This window comes from Hydra viridissima, unplaced genomic scaffold (assembly GCF_058129835.1).
Source record: "Hydra viridissima isolate aposymbiotic clone 2 unplaced genomic scaffold, HvirCarnegie_v1 scaffold_7, whole genome shotgun sequence".
NCBI classification, from domain to species: domain Eukaryota; kingdom Metazoa; phylum Cnidaria; class Hydrozoa; order Anthoathecata; family Hydridae; genus Hydra; species Hydra viridissima.
This window is the reverse complement of record NW_028324306.1, coordinates 12,226,837-12,249,055: the sequence shown is the minus strand read 5'-3', so window position 1 is coordinate 12,249,055 and position 22,219 is coordinate 12,226,837. Positions and strand designations below refer to the sequence as shown.

The 22,219-nt window shown below is 29.7% G+C and overlaps 1 protein-coding gene across 2 annotated transcripts in view; it reads left to right on the top strand.

Annotated features, from left to right (window-relative positions):
- Positions 1 to 22,219, top strand: part of LOC145184439 (polycystin family receptor for egg jelly-like) — a 32,309-nt gene that overhangs the window by 2,161 nt on the left and 7,929 nt on the right. Inside the window, exons 2-20 of one of the 2 annotated variants that reach the window (XM_090092381.1) lie at positions 3,019 to 3,052; positions 3,761 to 4,245; positions 4,481 to 4,691; positions 4,806 to 4,999; positions 5,497 to 8,680; positions 11,356 to 11,630; positions 11,772 to 11,899; positions 12,080 to 12,375; positions 13,153 to 13,311; positions 13,550 to 13,713; positions 13,921 to 14,070; positions 14,289 to 14,414; positions 14,526 to 14,660; positions 18,952 to 19,224; positions 19,425 to 20,012; positions 20,363 to 20,785; positions 21,079 to 21,343; positions 21,425 to 21,868; positions 22,017 to 22,211. In XM_090092381.1, the coding sequence (XP_089948507.1) occupies positions 3,019 to 3,052; positions 3,761 to 4,245; positions 4,481 to 4,691; positions 4,806 to 4,999; positions 5,497 to 8,680; positions 11,356 to 11,630; positions 11,772 to 11,899; positions 12,080 to 12,375; positions 13,153 to 13,311; positions 13,550 to 13,713; positions 13,921 to 14,070; positions 14,289 to 14,414; positions 14,526 to 14,660; positions 18,952 to 19,224; positions 19,425 to 20,012; positions 20,363 to 20,785; positions 21,079 to 21,343; positions 21,425 to 21,868; positions 22,017 to 22,211 (7,729 nt within the window). Of the gene's footprint in view, positions 1 to 3,018; positions 3,053 to 3,760; positions 4,246 to 4,480; positions 4,692 to 4,805; positions 5,000 to 5,496; positions 8,681 to 11,355; positions 11,631 to 11,771; positions 11,900 to 12,079; positions 12,376 to 13,152; positions 13,312 to 13,549; positions 13,714 to 13,920; positions 14,071 to 14,288; positions 14,415 to 14,525; positions 14,661 to 17,606; positions 17,785 to 18,036; positions 18,209 to 18,951; positions 19,225 to 19,424; positions 20,013 to 20,362; positions 20,786 to 21,078; positions 21,344 to 21,424; positions 21,869 to 22,016; positions 22,212 to 22,219 lie in introns of those variants that run through there. The other variant, XR_016453948.1, reaches the window with a different exon arrangement.

Below are 22,219 nucleotides of genomic sequence, written 5' to 3'. Positions count from 1 at the left end.
CGATTTTTTTGCTGCACTTTTTTATTTGTTGTCAGCTTCAGTTTTTCTTTTAAAATATTTTTGTAAAGTGTTCCAGTCAAAAATGTGGCCTTTTGTGCACGTTTGATTTGTTTTCGAGACTCAGCGACTGATATTCTAAATTAAAAAACGTTCAAGAAGGTTTCTGGGATTTGTTTGAAGTTTACAAGAAAAAGTTCTATGAGAATGAGTCAAAAATTGGAACTTGTAGAAGCAATTTGCTTATATATTATCTATAAATTAAAATTAAACAAATATATCTCTGAAAGCATAAAATTTCTTTTATACCGATCATATTTGACATCAGATAAGACCAGTTTTGATTTTTACTCAAAGTTAAACTTTTATGAGCTTTTATGAGTCATAGTCACCAAAAAGTGAAACTAAACACGTTTAAAAATTTTGAAGACTTAAGAAGTGTCTTCATAAACCAAACATACATTTTCTAAATGCACTTTTTAAATTATCTTATAGATTTTATGGTACAAACACCAGGAAATACAAAAACAAGAACTCTAAACTTGTTTTGTTTAACTTTATCTAAAAAAGCGCACAAAAAGGAAAAAAGAAAAGATGTAAGCAGACCCAATAAAATGGAAAATTTTTAATGTTAATTAAAGTCGACATTGTCTTCCTCGTGAAGTATGTCAGGGATGGTGCCATCGTGTGGTAACTAATCAAAAATTCATGTTTGATAGGCCTGAAAAAATGCTTTAGGATTTTTTGATTATTAGAATTAACAGTGAATATTGGTAGAGACCAGGTATAACTAAGACTTGGCTTATTATTCACGGCTACTGCAGCAGTTCACTGATTCCATCGGTCAATTCTAGTAATTATGATGTTTTACGATTATCAAAGCTTGTGATCTAAAACAATCACCTTGACGTGAAGTGTAACCAGCCTGATGGATTGTGCAACCAGCATTAAGCTGCGTTCTGTTCCAATCACATACAACCCACTACAGGGATGTGGGTTTTCTCTTGCAGCACAAAAATGGAGTAACTAATCAACTGGTGTCTCAACCTATTACTTTTAAGTTACTGTCTAATTCTTGGTCATAATTTATGAAGTTGACTGAATCATCCGCCAGACGATGTAATCTGTTGTAATGGTTTATTTTATTGTCTATAGAAGCTAGGTTTTAAAAATTAACATAAAGAACTTTATTAGCAATATATGCTAAAAAAACGGTTAACACAAATTATTATCTCCTAAGTTGTATTATTATATAAAACATCTTAAACTCTATGTAATGATACAAGTTACTTTTAAATATTTATGAAAATTAAACAAAATAAATCACACACCCGTGGTCTTTAGAGCACTTTTGATCGTTTAGGAATTACTTTTGGTGATGCCGACTGACATGTACAAACGGTAGGAACGCATTAAAACAGATTGACAATCTCAGTATCATGTCGTTTCTATTGATGGGAACATAATATTTGTAGCTATTGTCATTCATTTGAGCAATACGGGTGGGCGTCTTCTCTTAATTAGCACTGTTGACACAAAAGAAGAGAGAAAGGAATCCAGTGCATTTTTATTAGACAGTGCATTGAGTTTCGCCACCTATTTTCTTTCATGCTCCTTGTTTTTTTGTTTTTTTTTTGAATTTGAAAACGCTCAAACAAGTTTTGCAGTTGTGATAGATCTATCGCAATAGCATCCGAACTAAAGATGTGTGACGATACTTTCTGCCTAGCATTGTTAATTTTTTCTTTTCTTCTTTTTTGGTTTGCAAGTTAACACAGAATTTTTTTACTAATTCAATTGTGTTTTAGTAACAACAGATAGTTTACAACAATTGTTGTAAATGCAATCTTGTTAACAAGATTAATCAAACTCTGTTTGATCAGTCTTGTTGTTTTAAATGATATGTTTTCGCAAAACGTTCATTTATACGGAACATATTCCGTAAGACGTTCCGTATAAATGAACCCCTTGTGAAAATCATCAGCAAAACGATTATATATATTGCAATGGGGCTTAGAAATTTATATAGTAAATAAAATTTATGCAAATGTTTTAAATATTTTTAACAGCCTTCCTATTTTTGTGAATAACACTATTTTCTAAATAAATGCAATTTTTCATTTACGCAATTTAATAAATAATTTACTAATAATAATTTACTTTCAAATAATAACTTTCTTTTACAGACTAATTATGCATGCAAAAGAGATGCTATGTGTTTTAATTTTGTATTGAATTTGTAAGTTTAATAATTAGCAAACAAACTTATCCTACCAATAAAATACATTCAGTTTGACTGTTTTTTAAATTGAACCCCTCAACATTTTCAAACAGACAAAATTTTGTATTTTTAAAATTTAAAATTATCAAAAATTGGTTAAGATATCCATAGTTTCTAATATTGCAATATTTCAAAAGATTAAGAAAAATATATACATTCACCCACTATCTTCCATTAACTCCGAGTGAAAATCCAACTTTATGAAGTTTAATTTTTGATTATGCCATGTTTAACAGAAAGAAACATTTTAGGAAAAAAAATAATTTCACGTTACATCATTAAAACTAACCAGTTTTTTTTTTTTTTACAAATTTTATTCAATAAGTAAAAAGTGCAATGTGTTTGCGTTCAAACATACAGATAAACATAATCGATGATATAAACGCAGCTTTTAAAGGGTCTCCACGCTGAACTTAAACGTTAGCTTTTCCTTTTTGCATTTGTCAAATGAAAAGTTAAACAACGTGGTTTTTCTTCCGTGAAATCGTTTTCCCGTTTTAAAGATTTTAGTTCTATAATATTTTTCATTAACATTTTTTTTCCATCATTAACAAAGAGCATATTTCACGTACTTGTTTTCTTACTTGAGAAATAAATTGTCATTTGATTTAAAAGTTATATTAAAGCCAATAAACGTTAAGGAAATACTTAAAGAAATAAATGAATATAAAAATAGTTTAAAAAGTTAAACTATTAGCAAGATAGCAAGTTCATAATTGAGTAAATTTTAATTTCTTTAGGTTGGTGTCATTGAGAGCAAAAGCGAATCTATCGGTAATTAATTGTTGTTATGGTTTATTAGAACCCTCTGTCTTTTCAGGATTTTTTTTATTTGTCTTTAAAAAAAAAAAAAAAATACAAAACTTTTATCTGAAAATGTGAGAAGTGTTGTTACAATGAGTAATGTAAAGTTTGTATGATAAGGATTGATATGTGATCTACTGTAGATTTTTTTGACGAAGAGCGATTGACAAGCTAGGGAAAAATGGTAAGCTTAGTCAATCGTGCCCTTTCAGTTTTTATATTCGCTAAGAATTGAGAGCAAACCATTCAAATTACTTCTAAAAATTAGGTATTAATTTTTTGTTATCGATCAATTTTTACAATCCACTTGTAAAGTGATGAAGACATCAGCTATTAAATAATGAACTAAAATTTTATAACACACCAGAATTGGATTTCCATTTTATTATCTGGATGGATGATAAACTAAACCCATATCCGCTGCATTACTAATTAATAATTTTTAGCACTAGTTTTACAATTTATTCATAAATTTACTTTCAGACTTTACAAATGTTTTTCCGGATTTCTTGTAAACGTTTTTAGGATTGACGCCAGATCTTTTAGAATTGTCTCCTAGCAACTATTTTCCACATGACTTTTTTTTTTTTTTTTTTCACACTTAACACAGTGTTCCTCAAAGATTACTAAAAAGAATAGATATGGAGTTGAGTTTTAGTTTCTTATAAAATTTTATAGAATTTGTTGGATGCTTTCGTGAGAGCAAAGAAACTAAGCTGTTTAATTTTTCACCTGGCGATTATCTACCTTCAGAATTGACACCTTTCTCTTGTATTGAGGTATGTGGTAAACATGCTCATTTTGCTGGTCTTGAAGATGGACAAATTTGTCTATGCGCTAAAGAAAAACCTCAAAGGTTTGTCAGCGATAATGAATGCTCAGTTCCTTGCAAGGAATTGCTAAGCAGCAATTTGTCATTAAACTTTTCTTGTGGTGGAAGGAACCGAATCAGTGTATATGATGTTAGAAAGTACATACATGGTTTACAGTTACGGATTCCTGATGTCTCAAAATTATATTCTCCAGTAGAATTGGTAGCTAGTATTGTTAATGGGCAAGATGTTAGTTATAAATTTTTCTCTCCAGACGACAGTACATTGTATGCAGAAGATCTAAAAGTTCCTAAATTAACTCATTACTTTACTCATACTGGATTGTTTGAAGTAAGAGCAGCATTATTATTATTATTGTTTTTTTTTGTAAATGAGCACACACACATACACACACACACACACACACACACACACACACACACACACACACACACACACACACACACACACACACACACACACACACACACACACACACTTAAACATACACACACACTTAAACACAAACACAGTCACACTCACACATAACAGTTATATGAAAATAGTAAAACAGTCAAATATATAGGTTGTGGTGGAAGCAAGAAATAGTTTTTCATTTGTCAAGACAGCCAAAGCTTTCATTTCTGTAACTGATGCATATTCAGAAGGCAACATGTCATGTCATCATGCACAAACATTTGGGTTGGATGTTGAATGTACAGGATATGTTTTAAGGGGTTCTCCATTTGTTTCATTTTTTGACTTTGGAGATGGTCATACAGAGTACATTGAATCAAGTACAGTTTAATATTTATAAATTACATAGAACTGCTTTATTAGGTATCTTTAAGTATTCATGTTAAATTTTATTGTTTAATTGTCTTACATTCTCACTTTTAACTTTGTTTAAGGTGTTACATTTTCACATATTGGTAGTTTAACAAATTCACAAAATGTAAAATCTTCAAGCATGAAGATTGAGAGTTCAGATATTTTAAACAGAAAACATTTTACAGTTTTAATGCCTAATACAGAATTTTTTGAAGATAGTCGCATTTCAGCATTTGAGTTTGAAGCATTGGAAACTGGACTTATATATTTACAGGTTTTATTTTTTTTTAATTTTAATTAAAAAATTTTTTAAAACAGTTAACTTTCCTTCTCCAGTTTTTTAGTGTATTGATGAAAGCATTTTAGTGCAAGGCTATTTATAAACTAATAAACTATTACTGTAATATTGGATGTGTTTTCACTTAATAAATCCATCTTTGAAATTTAATCTAAATAGAATACCTTTTTGATCTTGAAAAATTAGTTGTAATTTTAAAAAGTAAAAGAATATCTTTAAAAAAATGGTGATAGTTTCAAAATCAATGAAAAAATGAATCTTTGCAAAAAATGAATTGTCATCAAGAAGTAATTATACAAGCAGTAACATATAATATGTCACTGCTTTATTCTCCCTGAAAAGATACAAAAGAGTATAAGCTTTATAAGTTTTCTTTTGTGTCAAATGGGAGTTGTAACTTGCTTTCTTTTTTAATGTTTCATACTTTTGTTATTCAGGCAAAATATTGATTCACGTTAAAACTTGTCCTTTAGATTTTCAGACCAAAGTGTTTGTCACCTAATTCAATTTATTGCTCCAAAGAGCACAGATGCCAATCATCAAACATTCCATGTGAAAAATACAATGAAAGATCATGTAGACAAAATGAAGTTTTTTGTTTTCTCAAAGGAAGATGTGTTTCTAATGGTAATTCCAGGTGTGATGAAAAAGAACAATCCATAGTTAAAGCATCCACTAATTTTGAGCTAATTGGTCAGCAACAATATAATGTTAATGTGACTGGACGTGTAATAGTGGAGTTAGAGAATTTCATTCTTGCAAAAGAAGGTGATGTAGTTGGATATACTTCTTACACTGGGAAAATAAATTATGAAAATCATGCAGAAACAAAAACACATTATGAGTATATTTTTCCACCATCATTTTCTTTAAATAATGTTTTACTTTCTGCTGAAGCTACCACAATTTATTTGCAACATTCTTACAAAGTTCATTATATCAATCCATTTCAGTTCTATCTGCGGCATAACTATTCTGCTCCTAAAAGTTATGAAATCAAGTCTAACATATCAGCACCCTCAACTGTGTTTGTTGAAATTCCTGTTAAGGAGATGAAGGTTAGTTGTCCAACTGATGTACCTACAAATCATGAATTTGCATTAGTTTTAAATGTAGATAATGGTACAAATTTGACATATAAAATTGACTTTGGTAATGGAACTCACTATGTTGGTGTTGATTTTCTCTTTATTTGTTCATTCATTAAGCCTGGGTATTACAGAATAAAAGCATCAGTTTATAATTTAGTCTCACTTAAATCTAATAGTTTCTTAATTAAAGTTTATGATAAAATTTCTGGGCTAGCTTTTGAAAAGGTTATAGAACCAGTTGCTGTTGGACAGGAGACTGCAATTCATTGGTGTGCAAAAAAAGGAACCAATATTACATATAATATTGATTTTGGGGATGGTAGTTCAAAAGAAATACTTGATTTTTCATCAAAGAATTGTCACTCTGTTCAACACATTTTTAAGAACAATGGTAGCTTTTCTGTTAAAATTTCTGCCAAAAATGAGATAGACAATGCTAGCATTATACAAGAAAAAGCTCTAGTTGAAGTTCCAATTAAAAACTTTACATTAATTGCTCATCATAATTATATTACTAATAATATTTATCTAAACCTTGCAGAACCACTTTGTATAGAAGTACTTCTATCAGAAGGAAGTAATGTAATTTGCAGATTTGACTTCAATGATTCAATTGATCCGATAGAAATACCAGACAAAATCTCCAAATACCTTTACACAAAAGAAGGAGAATATGCAGTGTCAGTGGAGTGTTTTAATTCCATTTCCAGGGTTCGAAACAATTTAAATATGACAATAATTGTGGAGAAGCTAAATACTCTCTCTGGGCTGCAAATTCATGTAAAAAATACAGTATTGGGTGAGTTTTCTTACATAAGTGCTTCCTTGGCCACGGGAAGTTTGTACACTTGTAAATGGGATCTTGGAAAAAGCATAGAAAAAAAAGTAGATAAGTCAACATTTGGAACTATCATTTCCCTTAAATATGATCATGCTGGAAATTATACAGTAAAACTTGACTGCTGGAACTCTAATGGGTTGGTCACTGCTACTAAAATGTTTTTTGTTGATATACCTATAATAAATTTAAAATTTGTTTGCCCTCCAAAATATATCAATATATCAGAAAGTGTGCTGTTTCAAATTCATATTGGTAATGGTTCTCAGATTTTGCATGAAGTTAGTTTTGGTGATGGTAATAAACAAAGTATTTCCTCTTTACATAATAAACTAGATGTCTATCATTTGTTTAGAAAACCTGGTGTGTATGAGGTCAAGTTAAAAACTTGGAATTCTCTAGACAGTTTTGAAATTTCCTGTCCATATTCGCTTCATGTTCAATGCCCTGTTGCTTCAATTTTAATTTCATCTAATAGTCCTATAGGGCTTGATCCTGGCCAAGCTGTTTTTAAAGCAGAAGGTTCTGGTGATTGTTTTCCCACTAATGCATCTGTGGAATGGAATTTTGGAGATGGCTCATTCATTCAAACTGATCAGTTAGCCTCATATGGTGTGATCAAAGTGTACACATACTCCTCCCCTGCAAAATATGCTGTAATACTAACTATTCAAAATGAAGTTAGTAAATTAGTTTTTAATTTGGTGATGGAGGTGCAGAAAATACAACCAGTTGTTTTAAATGTTTATTGGAAGGATACAAATGGTTTCGTCAGTGGAATTGAAAATAAATATTTTCCTTTAAAGAAAAAATTGCATATTAATATTACTGCACAGGCTAAAGATCAAACTTACACATTTAGATTAAATGATTCCCATGATTTTCAAGCTATACTGTCTTTTGAAAATTCTATTGAGCATATTTATATTGAACCTGGTGTATACTTGATTAGTGGAATTGTGCAAAATACTCTGGGTACTTTTAAAGATCAAAAACGTATAATAGTTCAAGAAAGTATTCTTGACATGAAGGTGAATGTAACACTGTCTGTTAGTTTAGGCGACCCTATTTTCATAAGTACTCATGCATTGCAATATGGGTCACAAGTCTGTGGGGTAATTGATTTTGGTGATAATGTAGCATACATTTTAAATATGTTATACTGTAATAAAAGAAATAATAATCAAGTCAAAGATGTTTTGTACTCTGTCAATGAAGGTTCTGCATGGAATTTGTCTTACATTTATCATACTAAAGGTTCTCATAATGTATCTGTGCATATTTATAATAAGGTGAGCTCGTATTCCAATAATTTTCAAGTTGATATTAAGTATAGACCATGTTCAGATCCTCAAGTTTTAATATTGTCAGGAGGTGATAGGTCACATCCAGCACCATCAGTTTGTAGTTCTAAGCTAATTCTTCAGTCTAATGTTTCTTTGTTATGCCCTGCTGCAGAAAATGTTATTTTCTTCTGGAGTGTCTATGATGAAGTAAATAATACATTGATTTCTGAAAATATTTCTGCCAAGATGCCATTTTATAGAATTCCCAGCAACAATGATCCAACAATTTTTAAAATTCCAGAAAGAAGTTTGCCATATGGATTGATCAGAGTTGATTTATTTGTTGTATATAAAAGCATAAGAGAAAATCTTAGTTATATTAATGCAAGAGATAGCAAATATTTTGACATACAGTATTCACAGCTCCTGGTTAAGATTGAAGGTATTTTGTTTTTAATTTATATCTAAATTTTGTTAAATATTTCTGTCAAGTAAAGTTTCCAGACAAGTTCAAATAGTTTTAAAAAAATACTGTGTGTATTATAAATATTAATTTTATATTTTATGTTGGGAAGAAAAGTACTTGAGTTTTTTCCAAAACTGTTTTTTAGATAAAATCTGGTTTTCACTACTTTAAAAACCAGTTTTTGGTTTTCTAGAGTATTTTTTATTATATACATTTTAGGGGAAAATCATCAGCAAAAACATAATTATCTATAGGAACAATTTTATACACATTGGGATTTAATCAAGTACCAAACACGTTTTAATGGTTAATTTTGCATTTCTTGAGAAAGTTGCCACATAAACATTGATTCATTATTTAACCTTGATTTTAGCTTAGTTACAAATAGACCACTTGAAGAAAATGACCTTTGAGCCACACTTGTTAATTGGATTGACCTCAAAGCAGAGTGCAACAAATCTAAGTTGCTTATTTGTTTTTTTTGTTTGCTGAAATACTGCCATCTCTTTGAGCATTAGTTTGATTCTATTTTTTGCTTCTTTTGTGAAATTCATTTGACTGTCTCTCTGATGGAGATCTCAAGCTCTTCTGACAAAAAAGTAAATTATTGTACTTTTTCTTGACTAGTTTCATTCTGATAAATTTTTCTCATCTATAGATTTATTTTCCTTTTTCTCAAAAAAAAAAAAAAAATTAAACAAGCTTGATTCAGTAGTAGCAATTTCATTTCTATTTGGCACGGGATTTTCAAAAATGTCTATTAATGACATCAGGATTATTCAGATATTTAACTAAGTTTAATATAGCCTTACGCCTCTCAGTGACTCTTTTAGTAAATGAGTCAACTAGCTCTTGATAAAAGGTGTTTTCTGCATTTTTGGCTGCTTGGAAATGAACTTCAGAATGCCATCAGATAAGAGCAAGTTTGAATCTCTTATGCAAAGTGTTTCAGCACCAATCTTGATTGGTTCTAGAGTCTTTACTACATTTTGTAAGGTGGTAAATCTAGACTCAGAAATTATAATCTTACTTTATAACTCAATCAATAACACTTGAATACATTTGTTAAGAGTAACAAATCTTGGAATCATATCTAGTTAGCTGTTCCAACATTTCTTTGAGTCTAAGATAAGCTGCTGTTCCTTGCCAAAGTAAAACTGGATATGCTTTTGCAGAATCATGCCCTTTTTAATGGAACAATCCTACAAATTTTCTGACCTTGTTGATGAGTTCTATTGCATCCTCCCTGACCATTGGAAGAGCTGAAGGAACTGCTTCTGCTAAAACTTTTAATCCTTCATCATTGTCATCTTCTTCTTGGTCCTCTTCTGGAATACTGACTTGCTCTGGTGAGACAATTTGTTCTTTCCTAGACAGCCAAATGGATTCTATGTGCAAGACAGAGTTGATGGGCTAGTAAAATTGAACTACCAAAGTTTTACATCATAATGGCTCTTTGTGGTTATTGCAACAATATCACAGGCAAAATGTAGTCCAAACTCTTTCAATTTCTCATTAACAATTACACAACATTTCTCTAATGGCATGGACTCATGTAACCTGATTATTCCAAGGTTCCAATATGATTATTTGTGTTCTTCCGTTTCTGGATGAAGTACACATTAAGGGTTATACTAAATTTATGACCGAAAAGATTCTTTTCTGTAAATTGCTGCTGATATTTTTTTTTATGTCTTCATAAATTTTTCATAAGCAGAGCCTTAATTGATTTAGCATCTTTAGCAATGTATAACCTATTGCCTCAATAGCCTAATAGTTCTTAAACATTGACTAGTTGAGAAAACACAAAAGGGCAACTCATCACATGAAATTAGCTCAGTAAAAAAATATCAACAGGATCACTTGTATTAAGATATGAGTCAATGGGCTTCGTTACTTCGAGTTTCCTCTAAGGAGTAACAACAGCAGCAACTTGTTGTACTTTGTCCTTAGGTGATTCCTCATGGAGTTTGTGCTTCCTCCTTTGAATTTAATTTCTTGGTTGCAGAGCTTGCACTTAGCTAATACAAGTTCTTTTGAGTGCAAAAAATGCATCCAAGTTGGTGTGTTGTCCTTGTGGACTTTAGAAAACAATATTATTGTTTTTTGTGAAAATTTGTTTTACCTTTTTACATTACAAATTGTGGTCATTTACTGTTAAAGTTCAAGTGCTAGCAAATTCAACATTTTTTATGTTTTCTCATGCAACTACATCAATAAAATTGTCAAATAACCAAGAAAATTTTAAACAAAAGATGTATATCCTAAAATTAGAAAATAACATTTTTGGTTCTTGGTTTATAAATATTTTGCGGTTTCTGGAAACTGGTTTTCCTTTCCCTAATTATACTGGTTAAAAATTTGATTGGATGTAACTAAATTTATGATTTTTTTTTAAAGAACAAAGTTTTTATTTTAAACATCTAAATTTCAAAATTCAAATGCTTTTTGAATTTTGAAAAAATATTGTTTATATACCATTTAAGACATTAACATAAAATAACTTTTTAAAATATCTATTTTTTTTTGTTTTTTCTATGAATTGCATTACATTTTAAGCATTTTCTGGCATTGACTTGTTTACAATATTCTAAAAGTATTCTTAATTAATAATTGAAATCTTACACTTAAGTTAAAAAATTATTTTTTAGGTGGGATACGAAGAGCAGTTGGTTTCATGACAGACCTGGAATTTGATGCTTCAAAATCTTTTGATCCAGACCATTTGCTTTTAGACGGAAAAGAGGAGATGAATTTTACTTGGTATTGTAGAAGAAAAGATGAGGAATTTCCTTCTGACTATGAGCATCCATCTTCTTTATCCACCTTAAATGTTACATCTGGATGCTTTCAGAATGGGAGATATCGTTTAAACACTGATTTTGGAGGTTTCAGGCCATTAAATGAAGAAGTTAGCAAAGTATCAGTAAGTTTAGTTTTTTGTCAAGATAAAACCAATTATCTTGGCTGAAATTGAATTTAATTTTGTTGCTAAAAGACAAGTAACATTTAAAATGCAATATAAAATAGCTTTGGACAGTATAATGACTGTATGTAATCTTTATAGATTTTTACTGCTTTGGTCCAAAATGCTTCATATGTAATGCGTGTTGTGGCAAAAAAAGACAGAAGAAAAAGTTTTTATGATCAAGAATTTATTTTGTATCTTAATCAACCACCATCATTGCTTATATAGTACGTATTTTTTACTATGAATTTTTAAAACAATTTTATGTATAGCAAAATAAATTTATATAATCTTTTATTTTTCACTGAGTATGTTGAGTATCCTGTATTTATGCTATTTATGTAAAACATACTTCATAATAATTTATTTTAATTTGTATCTTTTAATATAAAAACACCTATTTACAGCTGTTCTTATAACTGCTATGAAAAAACAATACCATCAGAACCTTTGCGAGTTCAAAGTGTCTGTAAGAATTGCAGAAAGTCTGTTAATGTGTTATACTACTGGCGTTTGTATAAAATCCAAGAAAAAATAAATGCAAGAGGAAAACTTGTAACAGAAGAAGTTGAAATTACAGATTTAGAGTCAAAAACAACGACGCCTATAAAAAACCCAAACATTGCATTAAAACCAAATGTTATGGAGTTGGGAATGAAGTATGTATTGAGAGTTGCTGCAAAGAGGCTGAGCTCTGCTGATGGTTTGTTACTTTGATTCTTATGTACAAGTAAATTATGTCTAAAAGATAATTTAATATTAAATTTAAAAGATTAATCTTTGATGAAAAGTAATAAAAAAAAAGTATTTCTTTACCTTTTTTTTTTTTTTTTTAATTAAAAAAACTTTTTGTAATTTTGTTTTAAAATTATAATAATTTCAAACAATAAATACTAATCTGAAATCAGCAAAAAATCTTTAAACTTGCTCTTTACAAATTTATATAGCTAATTGCAAGTAACATAACTTAAGTAGTTTGTATTGACAAACAAATAAACTAGAGATTTACTTAATTGTTGTAATATATGTCGATAATTTTTTGAATTTTTATTGTTTGCACAAATGAAAGTTTATTTTTATGTATCCATTTAGAACTCTTTTTCATAAAGATAACTGATACAGTTTATTTACATGATACAGTTTGATAACTGATACAGTTTATTTGCATTTGGAATGCATTCTTATGAAGATAATGGGTACAACTTAATAAATTTTGTACATTCAATATTATTCAAAAGTTTTTTAAAACTTCATGGCAGACAAAAAATAAAAACAAAAAAATTTCTTTCTTAAAGCTGAAGTCATTAGAGTATTTTTTGTAAAAAAATAATGTTAAAATTACTCCAATGAGCCTGTGTTTACCATTATTAAATGCTTTTAACATCATGCTTTAGTAGTATTTTGCTTAAGTTGCCTAAATATTTGGATTAGAGATCTTTACAACTGCAAAAGTTATGATAATTTTATAAATTTCCTGTAGAGTTATCAGGCTTTAGTGATTTTGTTTTCACTGTTAACCAACCTCCTTATGGTGGATTTTGTCATGTAAGCCCAAACAAAGGTATTACATTAAACACAATGTTTCAAATCAAATGTGATCAATGGAATGATGAAGATACCCCTCTTCTATATGTTGTAGGTATGAGACTCTTTTGATGCTATCAATACTTTCCAAAATAAAACTTTATATGTTGTAAAACCTTGTGGATTTTGTTGTTTTTTTTCAATAATAATAATTTTGATTTTTCTAACAGTATCAACAACAAAAAATTATATCGAGAAGTGACAGTGTATAGAAATTTATTTCCTTTTGTTTTTTTGTTTTAAATTCATTTGTGAACCTTTTACATTACTTAGAATATATTTTACTTTTACAGATTCTGTTTGTGGTGGCATGGTTCAAAATATGTATACTGGTCCAGAAAACCAGATTTCAATAATTTTACCTCTTGGGAATAAGGAAGAAGATTACTGGTATGATCTTATTGTTAGGGTGGAAGATAAGTTCAAGTTTGGTGTCTCTCAAAAATTTAAAGTACAGGTGGGATCACAGTTGTTTATTGTAGTTTTATGAACTTAAATTATAAATTTGATTATTAGAGAATTAAATATTATAAAATTACAAAATAATCTGTAATTAAATATATATATATCTTTAACCTAAAATTGACTTATACACACTTTTTCATTCTTCCTACTCTATGTAGTCATTGATGATGTCATTTTTTAATGATGTTTTTTAAATTAGGTGAAAGAACCATTAAGTGTTGACTACCATGCAGTGGGAAAAAATTTACTATCTCTCGCTAATAAAGATGAAATGCAAGCTTTGACAAGAATGGCTGTGGCAGTAGCGTCTGTTTTAAACAAAAAATCTTCAAATGAAGGGTCATCAGAAGTAATAACTTTATTTTCAGATTAACATGTCAACTTTGTTTAAACTATATTATACCAATTTTAGATTAACATTATTAACAAATAACTTTTAGTTTTAAGATTATTTTTTATTTTTTTTAGATTTATATAATAATTTATTTATATATTCATAGTAAGTGTAAGAGTATGAAGAAATTTGTTATAAAAATGTTGTCAGTGCTAATTCATATTCATTAATAGAATCGAGAGCTGATTTTGCAATCTTTAAGTGATGTAAAACCATGTAAACTATCTGAGATCAAGCAGGTTGGAGGAGTGCATATGGAATTAACTCAAGTAAAGCAAGAACTTACTGACAATGCTAAGGTTTCTTCTTTAATTCTTGATTATTGATAAGTAAGAATTGAAGTATTTCTACTAATTTCTTTTTTTTTTGAATGAATTTTGTTTTAAAGGTTACAAAATTATCTTTTATAGAAAAAATCTGCTGAAGTACTTAGTGCAATGTCAGATTGCATGAGTTTTTCTGATGCTCGAGATCCATACATGCCTGATACAGTGAGAACATTGTTCCTAGCCTCTTCTAATATTTTAAGTGCAGGAATGATAAAGGTATTTATCTTTTGATATTGTTATAATATTGTAACTGTGTGAAGATAATTTTGTTTGGAAGGTTTTTTTAGTATTTAAATATTTTACAAAAATGATTTTTTGTAAAATATTTGAATAAAAACTTATTAAAAAAAAAAAAAAAAACAAACAGATTTTTTCTATAAAAGAATATTTTTTAAACTTTAACATAAATTTCATTCAGAAAAAAAGTTAATAAAAAATGCTACAATTCTTACTTAATAAATGTTTTACATTTTCATAAGTTTGAAGTTTTGTTTTTAAGATGAATTAGCAACCAAAATTTCCTGTCTTCTAAATATGATAAATAATTTTACAAAATAAACCAAACTCTGGTTATATGGAGAGAAAATGACAGGAAACATTTAATATTCAAATTTAGTAACATGTAATCTGTTTAAAGACTTTAAACAGCATCATCTTTGTAATCGCATCTTCATTATTGTATCTTCATCATTACATTTTGATTATTTTATTTTTGTTGTTGCATTTTCATCATTGCATCTTCATCAATGCATCTTCATCAATGCATCTTCATTAGAGTATTCTGATTCAGGTCATGATTCAGGTCAAAATTCAGCAAAAATTGAGACACAATAAGCAGAATTTTTTTAGAAAAAAATTTGATCACTTTTAAGGCCCAAGGTTCTCAAAAATGTTTTTTTGTCATTTTTTTATTACTATTTTCAAACTTTTTAATCCTTGTGGGGCTAGCCATTCCTCTCTTTTAATTGCTCTGATTTTTTTTTTTTTGCAAGAAGAAATGCTTTTTATAATTTTCCAAGAAATTCTGCAAAACAAAATATGAAAAGATTCTGCAAAAGCTGAATTATGAGGTTGCATGACTTACTATGCATAAAAATTATAATAAAGTTATTTTAAACCCTTTCAAAATTTTTTTCATGCTTGAATGTCATAAATTAAACCTTTAAAGTTATTATATAATAGATTAAATTTTTTTTTTGGGTTTTAGCAGGATACTTTTAAATTTCTAAGATATTCAAATTAGTGTAATAAAAATGATTGCACTTGACTTGTATCAGTTCTTCATCTCTTATTTTTGTTCATTTTGTTAGTAAGATCATCAAAAAGCTCACTAAAAGAATCTTCTTAAAGAATAGCTAGCTGTATCAATCAGGTTTAATGATCAAACAAGAGATTCTTAGATATCACCAATAAAAAAAGGGACAGGATTAACACATAAGGAAGTTATTGAAGAATTTCTAAAGATTAATCAAATCCTAGAGAAAATTCAAGTGTTTGATACAACAACATCAAACACAGGAAATGTGCAAGAGGTGGAACAACCTCTGCTTCTTTTAGGGTGCAGACATCATATTGTAAAGAGACATACAATTGTGGAAGAAATATTTATCTAGTGCTACCACTGGTCCTGAGATTTCACTATTTAAGAAGATGAAAGATATGTGGAATGATATGAAAAAAAGAAAATCTTTCTTTAAAGGCTGTAGCTTTCTTGCAGACAGCATAACTTTGTTTTCTTGCTTTATTGACAACTCAATCTTCCCATCTAATCCTTGGACCCTTTTGTTATAGTCATACAATTCACTAATTGGACTTGCTCCCTCTTTATCAATTGAGACATTGTTCAAATAGTTAGCCTCCAATATGGAAATTTTTTATTGCTTTGCCACTCTCTTAACAGTGGGATGGTTTCTCTCAATGATGCTGTTCCCTTAAGGACATTAAGCTTCAAACGCAAACCTCTCCCCCACCCCCCCCACCCCCCACCCCCCAAGTTTTTGAGAAATCTTCTAGTCCCTTCACTTCCAAATGCAGTGTAATTGTCTGTCAATATTTCCTCTCGTTCTTCTCTTTTGCAAAATATGGACTGCAAGTTACGAATCACTGTGGTGCTTCCCTGTGAGTGTGGTAAGTTGATGCCACAGTGCAAAACAATACCACAGCTTGATCTATGGTCTTGAAGGACCATAGATCAAGCTCAAATAATTTTCCCCTTTGTAATATCCATGCCTAATCTCTTCCAGTTTTTGTTGACTTCTAATTTTTCGTGTCCACATGATGGATGCTGGATCTATCAATTGACCTGGCTTGCACTCAATTTGCAAGGTCATTAAGTTTTAATGTGCTAATGCCATGTTTACACTGCTTAATACGGAGCCCAACTCTGCCATATTTATCTAGACTTCAGATCTCTCCTTACACAACCATGTTGCATCTTATACAGTGACTCCTCTGGTTTGGCTCCTAATGCCAAAGAGCTGGCATCAGCCTATAGTTTTCCTTCATCATTACATTCTTCCCATTCTCCACAAGCAGAATCATTTTCTCCCTCCCTCTTTAATATTTCTTCCAGCACACACATTACCCCCATAACATTGACCTCACAATCCCATCTTGTCAAAGAAACTACCTTCCACTTAACAATACTGCAAATAACATGCAACCAACCGCACACCTGCAGGTGCTCACAAATTGTTAGCAAATAGAGAAAACTGTCCTCCTTGATAATTTCCGGTAAATTTCCTCCAGCCAATTACATCTCTACCACATCAGTTTTCCACCTACCCTCTTCACAGTCACTTCAAACACTCACACTCCACTACCATTGATCCTTTTGCCATCATTACTTTTTAAACCATAGTTTGAAAAATATTTTCTAACATACTCTAAGCTAACTACATTCTTGTCAACAAAAATATCATATACTTATGTCAATGACCCTTTCACTTTTTCATCTTTTTTCAACAATTGTGCTCACTACGGATGTGTAATTACAAAGACATTAAAGGTTTATTCTGGGACTTATTTGAAATGCATTTCAGTTCTCTAAAAATATCATAAACTTTAGGATTTTGAAGAAGGCAGCTCATTCATTTATAACTGAGAAGAGAGTGACAGCTCAATTACTGATAATAGTAATATTTAGCAATATTCACTGTTTAGTATGGTACAGCAAGACATGATTACCTGGAGTTGCTAAGTTGACCACTATGGTACTATTAGATGCAAGATACAAGTTTCACTTTCCTGGTGTTACACACTATGTAAAGTTCAAAGCAGAAAGGTTGTATTACCTGAAGAAGTTCATCTAATGGACAACATTTCAACATTGAGTGAGGAGGTAAAGATATGGCAACATTTTCAGTCTTTTCTACACAATGCTTTTTGAAAGTGAAACTTCCTTCTATTGCTAAATACCCCTATCAATCTATGGTTGAATCCATCACTGGATTGATAGGGCTATTAAGCTGGCACAAGTACATAAAAAATGGATTTATGTTTTGATATAGTAGCAAAGCAAATAAATTTAAATGGCTGGTTAAGTTTGTCATTGTAATTATAGTTAATAAATATTTAGTCTTTAATTTTTAAGGATCTAATCAAGAAAGTCTACAAGGAAAAAAAGTGACAATACACAAACACCTGCTTGAAGAAAAAGGCAGGGAAAAAGAAAGGGTTTTCAGAAGGATAACTTGCACAACTTGTGTAACAGATCAAAAGAAATACAGTTTACTTTTGCTAATTTTTTTTTGATAATAGTTTAGGTAAGAATAAATATTTTTTTCAGAACTATTTTGTAATATATTTATTAAAAAAAAAACACACACACACGCACACAACTTAAATGTATTGTATAATAATCATAAAGGTCTAATTTATCATATTCAGATATGAAACTTTGAAAGGGTTTTACAAAGTATTATCAACATTTTTATGCATTCCAGTTCACACAGCTTTGTGTTTCTGTTTTTGCAGAATTTTACAAGTTTTCATGTCTTTTTTTGCAGAATTCCTTAGAAATGTATAAGCTTCTTCATTTAAGCATTGCCTTATTTAACACATGTAAAAAAAAATCAAACCTATGAAATGAGAGGAAAGGCCTCACAAAAATTAAAAAAACCTTGAAAACAGTCAAATAAATTGTTTTTGAAACCCTTGGGTTACCATCAAAAGTGATCCAATTAATAAATCTGCCTTTGTAGTTTATGTGTTAAGGTGATCTTGTCAATAGTTTTATGACCTGAATCTGAAATAATCTAATCTTCATTATTGTTTTATACACAAATTTAAAAAAATTTATTTAAAAAACTAAAATCAAGCATTACAAATTAATCATAATAAGATTTAAAGTTAAGAGTGCAAAAATATATATATTTTTAAAAATAATACTTTTGTATGGGAATGTCTTCCACACCCTTTATAATCAAGTATCAATTGAAAAAGTTAAAAGGGTTTTTTATGAAAGTTTTACAAGATATTTTCTAAAATGATTTACATTATTTTACAGAATGCCTCACACAAAAACAATAATGATAAAGTTACTGCTGATATAATTGCTAGTACAGTTGATAACATAGGCAGTGCATTCATGCGGCAGATGGTTGCTGGTGATATGCCAGAAGTTATAACTGTTGAAGGTATGAATATTCAGATGGCACAAATCCCTGAAAATGCTGATGAAGATGATGCAGGATTCAAACTACCTGATCTCGTGTCTGTGTTAAAGAACCAATCAGAATCTCTTTTCAAATCAGGAAGAGTGGTTTCAGTTGGAGCAATGGTATGTGTATAAATGTAAATTCTATTTTGCTTCATCCCTGAGTTTATACGGCATATTTACAAAAAAGTTAAACAAGTGTTGTGCTGTTGTTAAAGAAATACAATTAAGTTTCAAATTCCACTACCTTTGATTAAAGTTCAGGTAGTTGTTTAAGTTTTCTGTTTTATATCTCAGTATAATAGTAAATTTTTCCTTTATAGGTAACATCATTTTCTGAAAATCCTTACAAAAGTGCAGAAGGTTCAGATGACATAGCTTCTGATGTAATGGGGTTAGCCATTTCTGGTCCAAATGGTAAACCATTGGATCTAGCTGGTGAAGAGCTATCAATATTTGTTAAACGAAATTTGGTATCTGATTTACCTCCAACTTTATATGAATATGATAAAGAAGGAGGGTTAATTTTTCATAGATTCAATTATACTTGGGAAGGTAATGATGTAGTCATTGAAAGTCGTCCAGTTGATCTTCATACTCAAATCAATTATTTCATTGCGTTTAACAAGACACCAACTTTTTCAAATGCTCTTCTTAACCACAGTACAATTAATCTTGAAAAAGCTAAACTCATGAAATCTCTACCAGATCCATTTATTCGTGTATTTACTGCAAGTGAGCTGAATGGAACAGGCGAATACTATATTGGCATTAAGCTAACACCAAGTCGTACATTCATTTATGCAAATTATGAGTATAATCCATCCATGCATTACATATTGAGGATATGGGAAACTGTTTGTAAAATATGGGATGAAGAGTTAGCAACATTTGTAACAAAAGGGTGCAAGGTATTTAAATCATTTTTTAATAAATTTTTGAAAAATTACAATTTCAATTAAGTGTATTAGTACAAAACAAATATTTTTTTGTAGTAATTTATTGTCTACAGTAAATGAATAAAAATTATTATTGCTTTTTAGTATTTAATACAATCTAATAGTTTTTAACATTAAATATCATTATAGTATTTTGAAAATTAAAATGTCAACACTAGCAAGTTCTTGATTTTGATAAAGAATTCTAAATGGATTTTTGTCTCTTAAAAAGTAAAAAATTAAAATATGGTTTTTTGATAGACTTTTATTTTTTATGCTATAAAAGTCTCTTTTTTTAATTTTTTTATTTTATTATTTGTTAGGTTGGACAAAAGACTACATTCAATAAAACTCACTGTATTTGTAAAATGGACTTCAACAATCAAAGTGATAGTGAGATACACTTAGATAGTGCTTTTCCAACAAACATCTCAAATGCATTTAAGGAAACAATAGGGTCAACAACAGAATCTACAGTTTTGTCAAAAAAACTGAGTGTAAAAAGCAAAAGAGATACATCATCTATTAAAAACCCAGCTGAAAAAAATAAAAGAGAAATCAAACGTGCAACATTTGCTAGCAGTTTTTTTGTGGCTCCAAATCCTATTGATTTCTCTAAAGCATTTGCTGGTTTTGCTAAATTATCTGAAAATCCAACTGCATTTTCAGTAGTGTTGTCAATTTTTGGTATTTATCTTATTTTATTGTTTTGGGCAAGGAGAGAGGACAGAAAAGATATAGAAAGCGTATGTATATAAAATTTTATGTTAGGTTTCAGGAAAAGTTTTCAAATTTTTCCTCATTTAAGTGAATCTAAGCTTACATTACAAAATGAGACTCTCATTTTGTTAAATTGGATTAAACATCAAAATATGTGTTTTTATTATGCTGCTATTTATGCATGCACAGTTTTTGTGTTAAAGTAGTAAATTTATGTAATATGAAAATTATTACTTATTTTCGCTGTAAATCCTAATAATATTGTTTTTTATTGTTTTAATAGTTTATGTTAATCATAATCTCATTCTATTTCTTAAAGGCTGGTGTAACAGCATTGAAAGAAAATGACCCTTCTGATTGCCAATTCTATGAAATAACAGTATTTACTGGGTTCTCTGGCAAAGGAAGAACAACTGCAAATGTTTTCATGCAATTAAGCGGAGATGAGGGGGAGGGAGAAGTACGTCAGTTAACCGCTCCAAATAAGCGACTTTTTAAAAAAAGAGGACAGGATGTATTTTTAGCTAGTTTTCCTGATCATATTGGTGATTTGCAGTATTTAAGAATTTGGCACGATAATGCTGGTATCTATTTTTGTACATTGATTTCTGAATATATATGAACTTAACTTCTCGGTCTTGTCTACTTTTTATGCTTTTATTTAGGTAAAAACCCATCATGGTATTTAAGTCAAGTTATGATACATGATCTCAATGCAGACAGAAAATATCTTTTTATAAATGACAATATGATTGCAGTTGAAGCTGGTAATGGTTCACTTGAACGTGTTCTTCCAGTAGCTGGCCCAGAAGATATGATAACTTTCAATCATTTATTCTTTTCCACATCCCAAAAGAATATCTCAGACAATCATATATGGTTTAGTGTGTTTATTCGCCCACCAAAGTCAAGGTTTACACGAGTACAAAGACTATCTTGTTGCTTAACTTTGCTTTATTGTACAATGCTAACAAATGCAATGTTTTATCAAGTCGGAGGCGAGTCTACTGAATCATTACATATAGGTCCATTATCGTTTAATCCAAGGCAAATAGGGATAGCTGTTATAACAAGTTTGATAATTTTTCCGGTGAATATTTTGATTGTTGGTAAGTACTTCTTGAACAAATTATTTTGAAAGCTTATAATGTTTAAGGCTAAACCATGATTATGGAAATGATAAATAAATAAAAAATGATATGCTTTAAAGTAAATGGCATTAAGTAATGTATATAGCCCATAAAATTGACATTTTAGGTGTGTTCAGAAATGTTGGTCCTAAACCATCACCAGAAGAGATGGCATTAAAAAAAAAGAAAAGGTTTTGGTGGCTTTATGAAATATTTTTCTGTTGTAAACAATCAAAACAAAACAATTTAATTAGTTTAATTAGTGCCGTTAGTGGTTCATGGTCAGGTAGTCGAGTCCATATTATGAATGAGGCAGCTATAAGTAAGTAT